This window comes from Glycine soja, chromosome 8, assembly GCF_004193775.1.
Source record: "Glycine soja cultivar W05 chromosome 8, ASM419377v2, whole genome shotgun sequence".
Classification (NCBI taxonomy): domain Eukaryota; kingdom Viridiplantae; phylum Streptophyta; class Magnoliopsida; order Fabales; family Fabaceae; genus Glycine; species Glycine soja.
In genome coordinates this window covers 13844102-13862653 of record NC_041009.1, presented here as the reverse complement: position 1 = coordinate 13862653, position 18552 = coordinate 13844102, and the positions used below count along the sequence as shown (strand labels likewise).

Genomic DNA, 18552 nt, shown 5'->3' with positions numbered 1-18552 from the left:
ACAACAGCAAACAAAGGCATGATTCTGGCCATTTGCTTCGGGTAACAAAATCTGGTAATGCTTGGCAAATTTTGCATGTGTCACCGAATCGTTCGAATCTTATGCATTTTATATATAAACATGCACGGCCTTTGTATATTACAAGTCTATATCACCTTCTAGGCATTGGGTTGCATGGTGGACCCAACAGTGCAATGGAATTGGGTTGCAGACTTTGTTTCAGAAGTTCAATAAATAAATTAAACGAGAAGAATTACTGCACCAACAAACAAAGAATGCAAATTTAGATGGCACCTGCTAAGTAGCCCCACCATGCTATGGGTACCTGTTTTCCTCTTTTCTTTTTCATTTCCTAAATGCAGGGAATGGGATATATATGACAGGTCCCCTGTGGGATATGTATAGAAAAGCATAAATTGGAAATGAAAGGACTTGTAAATACTATCAAATGCAATAGAATATACAAATTCTTAAATGCAACAGAGTTATTTGTTAATAAACTAAACTTTGTCATTAAAGACAAATTTTCAATTTAAAATAAGAATTCATCAATGAATGAAATGAATTTTTAGTTGTGAAATTTCAAACAGTGATAATCAAAAGTAACCTAAATACAACTGGATCCCAATTCTTGAGTCCTTAATCCTTAACTGGCACCAAGGTGGTATGTGCCTAACAAGAAGAATTCAATTTAAGGGGTTAAGGGGGCATTGCATAGTACATTTGGAAAGAATGGAGGCTGATTAAGCTGATGACATTTCACCCAGAACCTTCAGTGGTTGTTTTTCTCTGCAAAATTACACACAAAACAAGTTGGTACTAAGAATATGAATAAAAAAAAAGGTTGAAGTAAGCAACAAATTATTAATCATATAAATGCTAACTAGTGAGGTATGGTACAACTACAAGCCATTCATCATTTTAACCTTGGAAATTCTTTGACAAAAATATTTATCCAACTACTAACCATTGTAATTCAAACAGTATCACTATCTTATCTGCTTGTTACAAAATATCTTATGCACGCTCGCTCGACCTTCCTGTCATCTACAAAGGCATAGTGTTCACTTTGGCAAGTTATCAATATTCTAACTCAGATTGCCACATGCTTGGGCATCTGATCAGTTGTGTAGGAGTCAATTCTAGTAAGCTCAAGGTGCCTTTTTATTTTTATTTTTTATTTTCGCAGGTAAAGTACCTCAAGACCTATGGTTCTTGTCAGAATCATATCGTAGATATCATAACTGATATGGATGTCAAAATTTTCAGTGGCCCTAGAAGCTGATTTAGGCATAATGCATGCAGGCCACTTTCCTTATCAAGCCAGAGCAGCTATGATGCTTCTGGGCTAAACGATAAGATAGCTATCACAAATTCACAATGACTCCATGATTGATCTGCAATATGCCAGCTAGAGTGATCGATCCCATTCCCAGTGTTTTCTCATGGCAAGTGTATGTGGGTTCAAGAGTTCCTCTTTATGCCTAAAGGATAAAAATCGATTGTAAAGTAATGAAAAAGTTGTCAGGGAACTTTCTCCAACTAAAAGAAAAGCAGGTCACAGCTAGGCTAAGAGGAATCCTCAAGTCACAGTGATGGACACTCACACTGATGTAGTTCAGCTTATAGCTTATTAGCATGAAAGTGATGAAAGACAAGAATTTTAACTACAAATACATAGCACAGAATGTCAATTTTCCATGGTATTAATGTGGAAGGGAGTTTTTAATAATTCATTTGATAGAGAAACAAATTTGTAGTCATGGTTCCAGTGTAGCTGACAAGACTAAATTCTGACAGTTGTCAAGCTAGTAAACCTGGACACCTCATGCTTGAACATCTTAACAAAATCACTAAAGCAAAATCTAGTTGAGATAATAAACGTAACAATCATACCTATAAACTAATCACAATAATAAGGTGATTTACATAAAATAAAACAAATATTATGTTATATATAACAGAACATATGTAAAATCATTTTACTAGAGTCACTTGCCCACAGTTAAAAAGAAGGGAGGAAATTATAATAGGTCCGATCAGCTCACATGCCTCAATTTTGGATTTTGTCATGATGAAATAAGTAACAATGAATATGTAATTTAATCTGGAGCCTTTCAGATATAGACTGCTGACAAAAATGGTGAGATAGTTGATCAGTGTAAATTTTATTTAAACAATGCAGAGCAGTAAAACTGTATACTGGTTAAAGAGATAGCATATGAGTGGGGAAACACACAATAAAAAAAATCCAATACTCATAATTACTAATTATTAGAAAATAACTATAAAATAAAGTCTCTGGTGGAGACATGCCTATACCATGAGTGGTGCCAAAAGACAGCATACGATCTATATTATCAATCCGCCCTTGTATGGATTTTAGAAGTGAATTCAGTGATGAAACTCTTTTCCTAACACTAGAAATCTTGGCAGCATGCTGCATTATGAATGGCAAAGGTGCATCTTCAAGTAACTGATCAAGTTCTGCCAAAAGAAAACAGGAATTTCAGGTCAGCAAACTGGAAACCTAGAGTACTAAGAAATTAAAACATTCTAGAGAAATAGGAGAAGCTTTAGCAGAGGCATTAACATTAAGCATAACTGAAGTACTGAACTGAAAAACTGAAATTATTGCATGTTAGCAAAGGAAACCCTAATTAGTATACTATAGCAGCAAGTTTGAAATGCTAACGAAGAATGCCAGAGAACAAAGTTTTTGTAATCATGCAGACACAGATTAGTTGTCTTGGGAGGAGTGTAGTTTATATATTTTTAAAGTCTGTGGAATATTGAATTGGATTTATGGCACATCTAACCTTTTGGCTCTGGTATTCACACTTCATAGTAAAACAGTATTTGCTGGAGGCTAAGAAATGCATCTTTCACAAAACTTGCTACACCATACCATATAGATGCTTAGTTCCTTATTCCACTGAGATGGAAATGGAATGAAGTCTGTTCTAGTTTTTTAAAATAAAATGGTTAAACGAAGGCATTAATTCAAATTAATATTCACTTTTCTTAGTAAAACATTCCCACACCAGGAGGCTATGAAATGAACCCTTTACAGAACTTGCCCATATGGACCATATAGCTTATCAGCATAACTTATACCAATATAAGAATTTTATATGAGGGTTAAAACAAAGGCATCATACCAAATTAATAACAGAATTGTCAGTTGCAAACAGTAATTTAAGAAAGAAAAAACTGGAAACAATTTGCCCATCAGGACCATATAACTTGTCGGCATAACTTACTTATTCCAGTATATGCATCATATCAAATTAATGACAGAATCATATTGCAAACATTAATTGAAAGCTTCCAATAATTTTATCTGGCTGCACCACAAAAGAAATCCTTCTTCCAATAGCAACTAAAGCACGTCAATGCCTATAATTAGCATTTATTAGGTTATCAAAAAAGATACAAAGAATGCCAAGACTAGAACCGCTGTGCAACTTTAGATACTTGTCCGAATCAAATCCCCGTGTACCTCCAGTACACAAGACAATGCATCTTCATAAATTGCACATTATAACTTTCTTCCCAGTGTACATAGAATAAAAAATATTTTTTCATCTCTTTATGCCTTTTCCAAGTTTCCAAAATATGAAGCTTAGAAAGACTCTGGCGGAATCTTTTGACCAAGTACTAAAGCTGCCTGCATTTCTCACTCAAGGCTCAGGTTTAAGTTGTTCCCAAAGCATCTGGAAGGGACAAACCTAGGAAACACATGCAAAATAGTGGGATTAACTGTTTCTCTCTCATGACCTCATAGCAAATTAATAGTCAATAGCGCACTATAGTGGCAACGTGGAGCGGCCTTGGGTCACTACGGGATTCCAATAGTGGAGCAGTTTTCAGTAGTGGCTGTCATAGCTGAAAGCCTGAAACTGAGGCCAAAAGTGCATTATTTCACTGCACGGCAGTGATGGGATTCAGAAACCATGTTTGAAGCCTTGTTCAAAGCTTTATTCCTGCAACATGAACTGCTCTCACCTGTTTTGACACAAAGTCACAAACCACCAAGTGCTCGCAGGATTGTCTCTAACATGGGTGTTAAGGGTTTGTTTTTTTCAAAAAAATCATTTGAACCAAACAAAAATATATATGGTTCAATTTGGTTTGATTTGAATGCAATATTGAATCCAAACTAAACCAAACCGATCTTTTGCGGTTCAAATTGGTTCAGATTGAATTTTTTATTTTTAACTTATTTTTATGACTTTTTAAATTGTTTTCAATTTAACAACTAACAAATTAAAGTAGAATCTAATAACCAATTGAGTCCTGATTAACCCTTGAAAATTATATTTACATAACCATAATTAATAGAGTAGTAAGAGACCACTCATGATAATATTTGCGTTACAAACTTATCATAAAAGAAAGTGCATTACAAACCATTCATAGGCAATTAATCATATACTGTCAATGTCATTGTCCAACAAACATTGAATCACATACTATCCTTATCAAAATTTCAAAATACTGTTACATAATGCTACAAATCAATATATTAATGATGTGGTTAGGTTTAGGTCAGTTTAAACAGTACTACAATAGGAGGTGAAAACCAATCCAAACCATAGTAAAATATTGTTGTTTTTCCAGTTTTTGGTTAGATCAATTTTTAACTTCTTTTTTATTGGTTAGGGAGTTCAAAGACAGGTTGGTTACGTTTTGGACATCTCTAATTTCCAGCCAAGCTAGTTATTTTCAGAGAAGCCCAGGCTTACCCACTTTTCCGTTTTGCACATACTCTTTTTTGTTGATTGTTTGCACATCTTTTATTGCTATCAGTTCTCAGAAAAGTCTTAAGAAAGGTCCTTGCCATTTCCCTGCTTCTGTTCTGTCATTCACGACCCACTCCTCTGTTTCTTTTTTCCTGTGTCCTCCTAAGTTATTGTTATGTTCTATTGCTCACCCCCTCTGTCCTATCTTTGTGTTTGGTTCTGAATTATTGTCTGTTTGTTTTTTGCATAAACTTCATTTTCACCCTTGAAGTAATCATATGCCTGAAGGCTTACACTTATTTTCTTGAATTTTGTTGTTATTGACTTGTGTGTTTAGCTTAAGATGCGAATTTTGATTATTGATTATAAATATCTTTCACTTGGTAATCTTTTATTTTTGAGCATTTATATATATTTGATAAATTATTTAACTAGTATCTATACTTGGAATAGCACCCATTCTGCTAACCACTATCCTGTTAAAGTGTTTTTGAAACCAGCTGCTATGTGCCACATCCGGTAGTCATAACTATGAGCAAAACCTCACAAGTGATAGTCGTACATTCAAAAAAAGTTAATAATCCTGTATTAGATCCTTCCACAGAATATGCTCCTTTGATACAATAGTAGGTTGGACAGAATAATGTTACAGTTTGATGCCAAAGTTACTACTTCACAAGTTTATAGAGTAGCACACATAATGATTTTCTCAGCATGTGCAAGTTCACTTGATCAGGTCAACACAAACAATATACAATTTGACAAGGACTTCAATTCACCAAGTAAATTAATTTAGTCTGTTGGGATTAGATTAGCTTATTTTAAGGTCCAAACAAAAGCTTTAGGAAGGAAACAAAAACCAGTAACCAAACATGCTCTAAGCCTATGTCCACAAGCAAATTTTTTTCAATTTCCACAAACCATAACACAACTCACTCTTGTATACTAAAAGTGTTAACAGTGATATGAACAACAGCAAATTCTTCCGATAATAATAGTTTTCGATAAAACATGGTAGAAGAGTCCAAGGGAGAAAAAAAATCAGAAAAACTATAGAAGTATTATTGACGAAAATGATGAGGAAGACTATCCATTAGACATAAGTGACGCTCTTTTTTAGGTTACCATGTTATTGGTACGAAACCACCGGCTTTGCTGATGACTAATCTCCACCGGAGAACTTGACTAACCACTTTAATTGGATTTTTCCTCTCAACCAAGTTTTTCCATCCACAAGGCTCAAACCCGAGACCTTGTTTAAAGGAACCGAATCCAGTATTACTCGTCGGACCAACGAATTGTTGGTAGTGCCTTTCTTATATTCAACTAACTATAACCAACCATCTAACTAAATAACTTCAATTTCCCAACCAATCCAACTAACATATATAACAATGATAATAACAAAAAGGAAAAGAAATAACCTACTTGCAATGCACTTCATACAAATCGAATCTAGGAATAAATTCCACAAAAAAAAAACAAATAACACAGTTGATAATGCTGAAAACTTAGCACGATGTCGTAGAATCAACAAAGAAAAAACGGAGAAATCGAAAGAGAAACCTCCGGTGAGACGATCGATGGCGGAAGAGAGATGGTTCTGGCTTTGGAGAGTTTGCTGAGCTCTGAAATCGAAATCGTTAATAACCGAAGAGAGCATCGAAGACAAGCCTTTCGCCAACACGTCGGAGCTCTGCCGGAGTTGATCGTCGCCGTCGGAACCGTGGGAACTCGAAGGCTCCGTCGATTCGACTACGACGCTGTCGTTTTCCTCTGCTTCCATTGTCGTTTGGTTCAGTTCGGTGCGCGGAAGGAAGTGATGCTGTGACTGAGAAGAATTGTTCATGTGCTTAACAACCGAATTGAACGGTATCTTTACTGAATCTTTTTTTTTTCTTTCAAAATGTTTACTGAATTTAATATGTTTTTACTCCTTTAAATTTGCGGATTTGTCTTTATTAGTCCCTAGTATTAAAATTTGTATTTTTAATATATTTTTTTAGTTTCTCTTATCGGTCTTGCAATACAAAATTATCTATTTAAACTAAACTGTAAAAAATAGTGAATAAAAGATTAAAATAAATATTTGCAAATTTAAGAACTAAAAAAATACAAATTTTAATTTGAAAGACTAAAAAGATAAATTACTAAATTTGAAGATTAAAAATATATTTATGTTGAAATGTTATATAAACATTAAATGATAAAATGATAAAATACAACTCAAAAGTGTGTATCTCATTTGATAACATAACACATGTAATGTTTCTGAGAAAGAGATGAGTTTAATTCATACAAATTATATTCTTTAGCAGGAAAAAGAAAATTTTAACCTTTAGATATGTTTAAACCTAAATTAAAGATTAATTTCATAATTAAATTGATTAAAACCTATAAGTATATTTTGAGTCTCATTGTCATTGAGAGGAAAAGATCATAATTATGATGATAAAAATAATAATGAAATACAATCCACTTAAAAAAAAGGATAATTCTTAAAAAATGAATTTAATAACTTTTTTAATAATTAAGTTAACCATCTTTTATATATAAAAGTAAGATTATTTTAGGTATTACAAATATTTATGTACACTGATGAGTAAATAATACTACCATTGATACATTAATGATTACATCCTTCCTTTCCCCTTCCATTGGTTTAATGTCTCTCACATACCTCTTCCTTTCCCCTTTCCATTACTCATCTAAGAAGTTTTTATTCCATTAATTCAGAATACAAATCGATGGAGGTTTTTGTTATGCTTCTTGTGGATACCTTATTTAAAGATGCACACGTTCATGCTTTGTTTTATTCTTCTCCACACTAATATGTTTCTCATTCAGTTTCAGTGTAAGGTATGTATGTTTTATTTCTCTCTCTTCAATTTTCTTTCTTTTGTTTCTTAGTAATGACAGTGGGAGAAAATAAGAAGCAAATTGCTATAGACGTTATCTGGTTTAGGTCTTATGAGGTATTTTTTTAATAAATTTTGAATTTAAAAATTTTAAACATGTTCATACTTCGTTTTATTCCTCGGCATTCTTTTTTTTTTTTTTCCTTCGACTTATGCAAGCTTTGTTTTTTCCCTCTCTAATCTTCTTTTTCTTCTGTTTTGTTTCTTAGTAATGACAACATGGAAACCAGTGACATGAGATTTTGGAGCACTTGAGCCACTAACATGGGAACAACAACCGTTACCATGGCTGAGGTTTTGCTGATCAGCGTCAACGACTTTATCATGTTCGTGGTCAATCTGTGTCGTCAGTCACATTATTAGGTCTTTATAAATATAGGAATACATTAGCCTTTAGATGATATTTGTTCTTTTTTTGTTTTTGAGCACTTTAAGAGAGAAAAGGAGTGTGTGAGTTCCTTAGCAGGAACCTCGAGATCACGATGGAGATTGATTCTTGTAAAGTTTATTTCTTTTTCTAGATTTACGTTCTTTATTGAGTTTTCTACTTTTGTCATGATCATGATCATATTCTTGTAACAGATTATAATGAATTCTCAATGCTATCAAGTCAATTAAATTTCTCCTCTATCTCTATTATTATTTTAGAATTGATCACTCTATATTATATTTAATTGTTTGTTGATAATTGTTGTTCATAATTACAATTTCATTTTAAATTCACATAAACTATCTCACTTTCTTCTTATTTATTGCTATGTTTGACTCCATTTAGTTTGGATTTACTTATAATTAGGAGTAAGTTTTTATAGGAAATTTTATTAGGTTTTTATGTGTTTTTGCATAGCCTTAGTGCACCTAGAAGAGCATATGAAGTTTCAAATTTAAAAACGGATCGCTCAACGAGTAACTAAGCAAGCAAACCTTGTTGCCAAATGAAGAATTTAATTTAATTGTAATTTTGCTCAAGGAGCAGTTGCTTGCAAAGCGAGCAAATTGGTCTGTCTGAAGAAGATATTGGAAATTATTGTAATTCACAGCGAGTTATGCTTTTATGCAGAAAAGATGAAGCAGATATTCTCATCTTGTTTCAGACACTTATCATTGAAGCCATCAGGATTGACCAAGCGACAAGTAAACTTAAAACAAATATAAGATAAATGTTTTACTATATTGGGCCTTTGTACAACATAGAAGACCTTTTTTTCTAATAAATGTGTCCTTTTTTACTTTATAAAAACAAAAAAACATTTTTTTCGGATGGTAAGCTTAAAACTTAAGTTTTAGTTGTTTTATCCTCTAAAATGCACTTACGGCCTCCTTTTTACCACCATCTATTAAAAATATCTTTTATGAACACTAAGTTTGAAGTTATAAACATTTGGGGTTTTGTGTCCATATGTCATGAATATAAACATTTTCTAGATAATAAATGTTTTGATGGATTGTGAATTTATAATGGAAAAAACAGACAACCAAGTCTTCCATATATTTTTTGTTATTAACATTTATTTTTAAAAAATTGACCGTATCTAAATCTAATCTAAATTGTATGTAAATCAAAATATATTTATAAAGTATATTGGTATGATTTAGGATCTCTTTGGCCATAGTCTAGTACCCTCTTGACCATGGCCTAATGTATGTTCTTGACAAAATTAGAACTCGAGTATTCGACCTAGCTGAATACTTGAATCCTCAAGATTGTGTTTGACAAAGGTGAAACCTCGAGTACTCGATTAAGGCCAAATATTTGAACACCTCCAACCCTCTCAGACAAGACAAAACCTTAGTTCGGCCACAACCTAAGACCCCTTTAGCCATGATCTAGTACCCATTCGGCCACGGTCTAGTATCCACTTGGTCATGGTCTAGTACCTTTTCAGTCATGATCTAGTACCTTCTGGGTCACAACCTAGTACCCCTTTGGCCATGACCTAGTACCCACTCAGTCACCACCTCATAGAAGTTAAGTAATTTAGCTTATCTTATTTTAATATTAATTAATATTGTCAGGTAATCTTATATTGCATCCCCTTAATTAAGAAATAAAATCCATGGATCGTGAGACCTATAAATATGTGTATATAAAGAGTTAGATTCTCAAGGTAACATAGATTATTCTATTTACTATCGTTTACTACGCTCATTGTTCTCTCTCTATATTAAGACCTAACTTGAACGTCAGAGTATCTCTTGTAAGTACCTCGTCCTTTAATGAATTATTTCACCAAGTATTAGAGAAGGACATACTTAAGAGAAGGACATAACAAGAAGAAAAGAATATTCCGTCATCTTTAAAGAGAAATATAAAGATAATATTTTTAGAAACAAATATTTATCTATAACTATTATAAAATAATAATTTCATTTTGGATCATTTTTTCTGTTAATATTTTCACCTTAACCAACAAGAGTTACATGAAAACTTTTTTACATTGGTATAAATAAAAATAATATGAGAGATACATTAATATTTTAACTATGTTAATATATTTTTAAAATATTTTTATGCATATATACTTATATATAAATATAAAAATAATTAAAAAATACATTAGAAACATGAATTATAAACTTAACATACGTGCAAGACATTAAAAATGCATCGCACGGGTCTACGGTCTTGCTATTATAAAAAGAATTAAGTTTATGAAATTTTATATGATTAAAAAATAATTAATACTTCAATATCGTAGTATTTTTTATTTATAAACATTCATTTAAAATATTAAGTATTTTTATTATTAAATAATATATCGATAATTTATAAATTTCTTAATTTCAATATAGAAAATCAATTGAATAATATCATACAACTTAATTTTTGGATTAATTAAATTTATTGTTTTAAAAATAATTTTGAGTTTTTACAAATTAAAAAACAAAAAATCTGATTTGAATAACCAGTCTTATAGAAAAATGTTTTTTTATATTTTATTTTTTAAAGCTGAAAAATAAAAAATCACAAAATGTTTTTCTTTATTGGTTAAATTATTTTCTTTCTCTTCTAATTTATTATTTTTGTTCAATTTGGTCTTCTAATTTTTTTTCATGTTTAATTTGGCGCTTTAATTTTTAAAATTGATTCACTTTTATTATTTGGTCTAGTGTTAGAAAATGCATTTTTGTTTACTGAATAATAAGATCAAATTAAGTCAATTTTAAAAATTAAAGAATCAAGTTAAACAATCAAATTAAATCTAAAAATATAAATTAGATGACCAAAAGTTAATTTAACCCTTTTTTTTCTCTTCCACGAAAATGAAAATAATGGAACCGGATAGGGGATGCAAGGTGATGCTTGGGGTTGAATGTTTTTTATTTTCATTTTTAAAGAAAACAGAAAATAAAAATGTTACAAAATTAAAAAATATTTTCTCTGAAATATTTAAAAAATAGGTCCAAAATTTAAAATAATAAATTAATATTTTCAATCTTTTCTTGAAAAAATAAAAACACAAAAATACCTTAAAATATTTTCTTATTGATACATGTTTTTAAATGTTAGAAAATTGAACATGAATTATTTTCAAAAAATAAAAATAAAAAATAAACATTCAATCTGAGCGCCACCCTTTGCGTTTGAGAGATCATTTTTTTTTTCATTTTCTGAATGTTTGTTTTTACTTTTTATTTTTTTTTGTTTTCCCCAAATGGCATATTCGTAATTTCAAAAAGAAAAAAAAAACGTTTCTTTAAGCCCAAATGTTCGTGGCTTTGTTCGAAATGAGTCTGCGACTGAGAAGTGCGACGCTGCTGCAAAGTGCAAGCGGATTTGGTCTTCTTCTTTACTCCCAATCATTTCTCTGTAATCTCCTATCTCATTGTCGTATCGAATTTCAAGTATTGCTCTTCTTTTCCAATTGTTTTGTCTTCTCTGTTTTGTGTTTGTTTTCCCCTAATTTAATGCACTTTGTAGATTTTGTGTGAGCGCTAGCCTGATTTTTTTTTTCTAGTTGTTTTCATAGTTAGAGTATTCTATCGTGGATTAAAATTGAAAATTGCAGAAGCACAGTGCATGCAAAGATTTGGAAGATGAAAAACATACCAAGTATAATTAAGCCTATAACGTGTTTGTAAAAATGCTTCTGAGGAAAATAGTTGGGTTGGGTTTCCAAAACCAAAGTTTGTGTGTTTAAAACTGGACAGCCACCTATGTGGTGGACTTGTGGGAACAATGCTGCTGTGTGTGAGAACTGAGAAGCAAATATTTGCTGTGGAAAGTTTGAAATTGACATTTAACAATGACAATTTCTTGTTGGCTACACAACCTCCATCTGCTAATAATTTTTTTTTTCTCCTCTTTGACTCAAGTTACCTTACCTGTTTGCTTTTTATTCAACCTTCATTTTCAGTTTTTAACTTTCAAGAATTGAACTTCAAAGTTTAGGTTTTCTGGGGTGTAGCTTTTCTTCCCATACTTTGCATATGGGAGATTGAAGTCTAAATTAGAGTACACACGGACTGGGTGGGAGTTAAAGAGATCAGAGTTGGGAAGTGCAGAATAACACAAGAAGAAATATTGAAAGTGATTAGAGAATTAAAATGAAAGATGTTTTGTGTGTTCGAGGTTATTGAGCCGTAGGGGAGCTCTTGTTCCTTTGTGTGACAAGTATAAAATAGGCAAATAAAAGATGTCAAATGTACGTTTACTTGGTTGAGCTTAAAATGGGCAGATAAAATTAAGAAAATTTGTAAACAAAATTATCTTGCTCTTATTTTTTTTTTTATTAGTGAGCAGTGCCTTAGGCATATCATTTTTGAGCTTGCACCAGTGCAACCTGAGGCTTGGAATCTGAATTTAGAATAGATTGTCCCATTTTGGAAATGCAAACGAGATGTTCAAATTTGGTTGGTTGTGTGTAAAGTGTGATTTGCTGCCTTGTGTTATTGGGAGAGCCAACTTCCAATAATTATACTATTTTATGGCCACAAGTTTTGAGAGTAGAAAAAAGGCCTAAGCCCTTATAATAATTTGTACTTAACGAATTGGTTGTAAAGCTTACGTGGTCTAAACTCTTAAGCCCTTATCTGGAGAAAGAGTAAAAAAAATGAGGGAGAGAAGGTTTTTTCTGTTAAAAATAAAGAAAAAAAATGTTTTTTTTTAAGTTTTGTTTCTTTATTTCTCTCTCTGCTTTCTCTTTATTCAAACAACAAATATCTTTTTAACTATATTTGTTGTCTCTACTGATATCCATGCATTCAATATAGCTTGTTTGTTACCTATGGACACATGGTCACATCAAAGTGAACTGTGTCAGAGGACCAAGTTGCCGTGTGGAGCCCTGCCTCAACTACACTTGAGATAACAAAACTCTATAGAGATTGAATAAATTGTCTTTCACTTAATTATGCATCACCCCTTCATGGCTCATTTAGTCAACACTAGTGTTTCAAAATAACTAACGTAGACATGATTGATTTGTGAGTTGTGGCATCATAATTTTGCTCTACCAGATTTTAGCTGGTTCTAAATGTGTATACTTAAATTTGTTTAATTGATGTTTTGACCCTGAAACTAATACAGGTGCAAGGATAAGTGTGTTATCTATCTAAAAACACAAGATGTCAGCTGGGCCTGGACTTGAATCTCTAGTAGATCGTAAGACACCTTTATATATTTATGTTTTGCTTTGATGTTTGGAATTCTATGCATTGCCATATTATTTTTTGTGCTTATTAAGTATTAAAAACAACTATTTAAGTTAATGAAGCATTAGCAACTATTTCTTCATCAAAATGTGTTTCCGTTAGATATGCCTTAAACCATGCTAGCAGTTGCTATATTTTACTGAATCTTTTGGTTGTTGACAGAGACAATTTCAGTCATTACAAATGATGGACGAAATATAGTGGTAAGCTTTAGTATATGAACAAAATTACTGTTTGTGTGTTAATAAGTGTCATTGCTCTAACTTCTAATTACAATGCTTTTTTGTTCAGGGAGTCCTGAAAGGTTTTGACCAGGCAACAAATATTATTCTTGATGAGTCCCATGAACGGGTTTATTCTACAAAGGTATGATGAAGTTATGCAGTTGCAGAAAAATTCCTTCGAAGATTCATGACTCATAACTTAAATGAACTTAATATTTATATTTAGCTTTGAGACTTGGCCCCCTAAAATGAACATTCTCACTTTTGAGGGTAAAGTTAGCTCACATCTTTATCATTCAATGTTTTCACGGCTAAGATTGTCAGTTTTCATTATAATGTTCTTTAAAATATTAAATATAAAACACATAAAACTTATACCTCTTGCCACTTGTTCTCTCTCTATTAGATGACATGCAAGGTTACCATGCAGCATTAGATTCTGCATAAGGCGATGGGTGCAAGATCCATGTCTACTATGGTAGATGTTAGATATATCTGAAACCAAGAGGCATTTGTCTATGATTAAGAAAGACCATTTGTTGCGAAGCTGGTTTGTAATCCCAACAACAACAACAGCCTTATCTTCTTACGAGAGTCAGTTACATGGATTATATTATGCCATTGAGTTTGCTTAAAAACCAAATTCTCAAGCATACTATTCATCATATGACCCCTTTTAGTAATTTGCTCAATTGTCTTTCTTAGTCTCCCTCTACCCTGTTTCACAGGGCTAAAATTCATGCAATATACTTCATCAATGCCTCTAGTTGTCTTATTTTTTCTTGCCCAAACTACCTTAAGTCCTTAACTGTCATCTTTTCCTCAATAAGTGCCATACCAATATCCTTCATATATAATCCATTATAACACTCATTTTTGCTAGGGTTACTCCCTTTTTTTCCCCCCTCTTATTGTCCCTTTAAAACCCATCATTTGCTACTCTAGAGTATAGTGATCGTATAGCAATATGATAAAACTTTCTTTTGAACTTAGTAGGTAATTTGCAATCATAAATTGGCCTATGTCTTTCTCCTTTTTAACAACCCAACTTGTATCTTGCATATAACATCATTAATTTTTCCATGATTTTGTGATGTTGATCTCAAATACTTAGAAATTTGTGGTATGACATTCCAAATTTTACCTCGAAGTCACTTTCTTTTATTTCTTTCTAAGTTGAAATGTATATCCTCACTCTTACTCTTACTAATACTTAAGTGAAAACCCTTTGGCTCTATAATTCCAACTCCCAAAAATTAACCCACTTTTTCAGGCATTAGAAGTTGTAAACTTCCATCCATTTGATTTAAAATTTTTTACTGTCTTTTGCATTAAATCAATGTTTTCACTGAGTTTTTTTTGTTCATTTGATAAATATTTGTCCATTATTATTGCTACTTCTATCTTGAAAATTTTCTGTGCAATATTTGCCTCAGCTTCAGCAATGGTTGTAGCATTGTTTTTTATTCTGTATTGTGCTCTTCTCTATTTTGTATTATAATTGGATCCCTGAGTGCAAGTGACTTTGTGTTTAAGGGAATTATAGTGCAACAAATGTGAAGAAAAATGAAGTGGAAGAGGGACTGTTAGATTAACAATGAGTAGGATGCACTAAAGCCTTTTGATTTTGGGGTAACAAAGTCTATTGCTTGGTTGTCTCCTGACGCCTCATTGTGTAATGACGGAACATGTTGGAGAATGGGTAGGGACTGGGGTGAAGGATAATCTTCATCTGTGCTTTTTGAGAAAAAATTAAAAAATTACAATGAAAAAGTGGTGATCAGTGCCATTAAAACATCGAACAGGAAAGATGGGTTTACTTCCTTTGGAAGAGTCAACTTTCTTGCTTTGAACAGATCGCTATACTAGGAATTGTCAATTCTTTCTTAAATTCGCTCTACCATCTCTCCCTATCATAACTGTGGCTTTGAATCTTTGATTCATTTGAATTTTTATATTAGCTGCAGATTTTTTTTCTTTAAAGTCACAGTTTAAGCCTTGCACAATTTTTTTCTGTCTGATGTCATCATCATTCTTGTTTCTAACTACAGGAAGGTGTGCAACAACTTGTTCTTGGTTTGTACATCATCAGGGGTGACAATATGTATGCCCCCTTACTCCATTTTTCAATTTGTGTATCATATATATTTCATATCGTGACACTATTTATATACACTAAAACATGTATGGTTTCCCTTTGGTCATTGCAGAAGTGTTGTTGGTGAACTGGATGAAGAACTAGATTCTAGTCTGGATTTGTCAAAACTCAGAGCTCATCCTTTGAAACCTGTTATCCATTGAAGTGAAATACTATGTGCCGGATTTAATGAATGTATGCCTACTTGGTGGAAACAGTCTTAGATTTGCGGCATTGTATACTAGAGTACGTTGTGAAACTCTATAAGAATATGCAGACAGCATAATATTTCTAATATTCTGATTCTGTTAGCATGTAAGTCTTGTCAAACAAACAAATTCTGAGACTATTTGATGTGAAAAAACTATCTTCTATTTGGCCATTGTTTTACATATAGATATTTCTTTCAGTGGGAGACTTATATGGTGGCTACACGAATGCATCTTATATAAGAAGTTTTTCAATCACATCGGTCAGGATGTGAGATGAAAACATCTAGTTTCAACCCCTTACAAAAAATATTCAACTTTATTAGACGAAGAAAAACTTAGGGAGTCATCCCCATACATGATTGATGATATGCCATAAAAAAGAAACAAAGGGCAGAACAAAACACACAAAAGTAAACATATTTTATAAGGTTGTCTATATTATTGCCTTCAAAATTTATGACCCATTGCTGGAGGAGCCCCTTTTGGGGCTATCCAGGAGCTCCAGTGGTGAATTCTTTAGAACCCCCTTCTTGTGTATCACGTTGCATCTGAGATTGATCACTAGTGTTTGAATCCATTGTTGTTTGGCCACTCTTTGGCATATTGTGTGCACTTGAAAACAAGTCAACTGGTTGAGAGTCAGCAATCTTTCCTCCTTCAAGGGGTGAGCCATGCTCGTAGGCCACTCTCACTGCTTCATCTTCTGAAAGCCTTGCTTGTGATGTTGCATAGGTTATGTCTTCCTTGCTCTTCGCCATGCTTGCAAGCAGTTAATTCAACCCCTCTTCTCAGTCTTTGGTGGTAGTGAGTGAAGATTTGAATAGGGTGGTGAAAAACAGATGGATTTATGGCCCAAAGGGTGTTGTGATGCGTGGCTGGCTCTTTGCATGGTTAAGTGACAAGTGTGTATAAGCAAAGGTTTAGGACGTCGTAAGTGATGACAAGTGTGTATAAGCAAAGGTCTAGAAATCAATTTAAGTTTGTTCTAGAGCTAGGAAACGTGAGATGTTTGATATTTTTCTTTTTCTAATAATGTATCTAAGATAATTAAGAGCGGTAAAATTCTACTTTTAAACATTTAATATAATAATATATTATATTTAACATTATTGATTGTTAAAATAACTTTTGGTCATGTTAAAGGTGTAGGATTGCATTCAGAAGAATTACATATAGGAATTTTATAAACAGAAGATTTCAATGTTCTTAAAAGTATTGTTTTCTAAATTCAAAATTATTAAAATAAAAAATATAAATATAAATATAAATGATAATTGAATTATAAAGTATTTTATATTTTTCTAAGAATGTAATTTTACCACTTCTCATCATAAAATAAAACTATAGCACTATTTTAAGCTCACATTTCCGACAATAAATATTTAAATGCTGAAACGAATACACCCTTAGTCTTACTTTAGGCTTTATTTAATATGCTATTAGCTTAAATTATTTTTTAATCTATGTAATATATGCTTGCTTTTGTTTTATTTTAATTTTTTTTCTTGTTTCAGTTTTTATAATTTATTTATAATATAGGGGTGTTTTTTGACAGTTATGAGTGGACGTCGTGTCCCTAAATTTTTCAAAACTTATATATTACGTCATTTAATATTTTTTAGATATTTTTATTTTCAAAATTTAATATTAAATTAAAAATTTATATCACATAAATTATAGATGTAAAATTTTAGATTAATTTAAAATGATTTTTAATATCATATTAATATACATGAAAATTAATTTAATATATGCTTTTTAAAATCACAAAAAATAAAAACCACTCAACTATGCTATAAATAATATATATTCTCATACATCGATGTAGATCTCCAAAATGAATGGCCCATGATACATAAATAAGGCATTGCACCCATGACAGGTGTTTCTAATTTTTTCTTGATTGAATATGCCCATGAAAGTACTTAACCTTTATCTGTTTCATAACACACTACTTTGTCTTTATGGATAAAGTATGAATGATCTTATAGGAAAATATAGTTCCGTATTAATTAAAAACCAATCGGAAGAATCTAATACTAATCTGCGTCAATCGAGCTCAAGGTTCAAGCCTTATCTGGTCACTTATATTTTCAATAACTCCTTTTTTTTTTCCTCTGATGCATATAAATAATTTTCTAGCTCTGTGGTTAACTGAACCAGGATTCATGCATATATATGATATGTCCAAATTTTTATTCATACTTCCGTATTATTCGAGCTAAAATGTATAAATTGCATTTTTTTATCAGATTTTTTGTTAAAAAAAATCCCTAGATTAATTAATTTTAGATGCAAGCCTTTTTTGTCTTCATCAAACCGGGAGGCTATTTTGTTGCACTGAGATTTGATTTGAACTTGAACCCTTTAAAGTGAGTTCACACTTGAGTCAAGAAGAACGTTGCACAAGAGTGACAAGACAAGGGTCCATTAAGTGTTTTATAAGATTACATGATAAAACCAAAGACCAAAAGAAATAGAATGATAATCTTTTAATATTTAGCAATTAATTGACCTAATGGACCAAGATACAGTTTTTATATTGAATATCTTGTGAATGATAGAGGCATGAGGAATATAGGATGGCTGGATGGGGTTTATTATACTCGTTACTTCAGAATGAATCCATCAAATTTCTTGAAAGCAAAAGAAACATTAAAT

The 18552-nt window shown here is 31.9% G+C and overlaps 3 protein-coding genes and 1 long non-coding RNA gene across 7 annotated transcripts; 2 read left to right on the top strand and 2 right to left on the bottom strand.

Annotated features, from left to right (window-relative positions):
- Positions 1-461: 461 nt before the first annotated feature.
- On the bottom strand, positions 462-6631 carry LOC114422601. 2 transcript variants are annotated; one of them, XM_028389044.1, is made up of 3 exons: positions 6312-6630; positions 2317-2487; positions 462-789 (listed from the first exon to the last, which is right to left on the bottom strand). In XM_028389044.1, exons 1-3 carry the CDS (start codon positions 6592-6594, stop codon positions 773-775), a joined length of 471 nt encoding a protein of 156 aa, XP_028244845.1. In that variant the 5' UTR covers positions 6595-6630; the 3' UTR covers positions 462-772. The 2 variants fall into 2 exon arrangements, with proteins under 2 accessions (XP_028244845.1, XP_028244847.1); XM_028389046.1 differs by having other exon boundaries at positions 489-789; positions 2323-2487; positions 6312-6631.
- On the top strand, positions 6504-8291 carry LOC114422602. 2 transcript variants are annotated; one of them, XR_003668704.1, is made up of 3 exons: positions 6504-6617; positions 7482-7604; positions 7873-8291. It is a non-coding gene; the product is annotated as an uncharacterized LOC114422602 (long non-coding RNA). The 2 variants fall into 2 exon arrangements; XR_003668703.1 differs by lacking the exon at positions 7482-7604 and adding an exon at positions 7656-7720 and having other exon boundaries at positions 6515-6617.
- A 3083-nt stretch (positions 8292-11374) lies between these two features.
- On the top strand, positions 11375-16088 carry LOC114422125 (sm-like protein LSM8). Of its 2 annotated transcripts, none has more exons than XM_028388339.1 (6): positions 11375-11474; positions 13194-13268; positions 13481-13521; positions 13610-13684; positions 15594-15646; positions 15753-16088. In XM_028388339.1, exons 2-6 carry the CDS (start codon positions 13232-13234, stop codon positions 15841-15843), a joined length of 297 nt encoding a protein of 98 aa, XP_028244140.1. In that variant the 5' UTR covers positions 11375-11474; positions 13194-13231; the 3' UTR covers positions 15844-16088. The 2 variants fall into 2 exon arrangements, with proteins under 2 accessions (XP_028244140.1, XP_028244141.1); XM_028388340.1 differs by having other exon boundaries at positions 11390-11509.
- A 92-nt stretch (positions 16089-16180) lies between these two features.
- On the bottom strand, positions 16181-16724 carry LOC114422126. The gene has a single exon (XM_028388341.1). The coding sequence runs from the start codon at positions 16647-16649 to the stop codon at positions 16380-16382; it is 270 nt and encodes an 89-aa protein (XP_028244142.1). The 5' UTR covers positions 16650-16724; the 3' UTR covers positions 16181-16379.
- Between the last annotated feature and the right edge of the window lie 1828 nt (positions 16725-18552).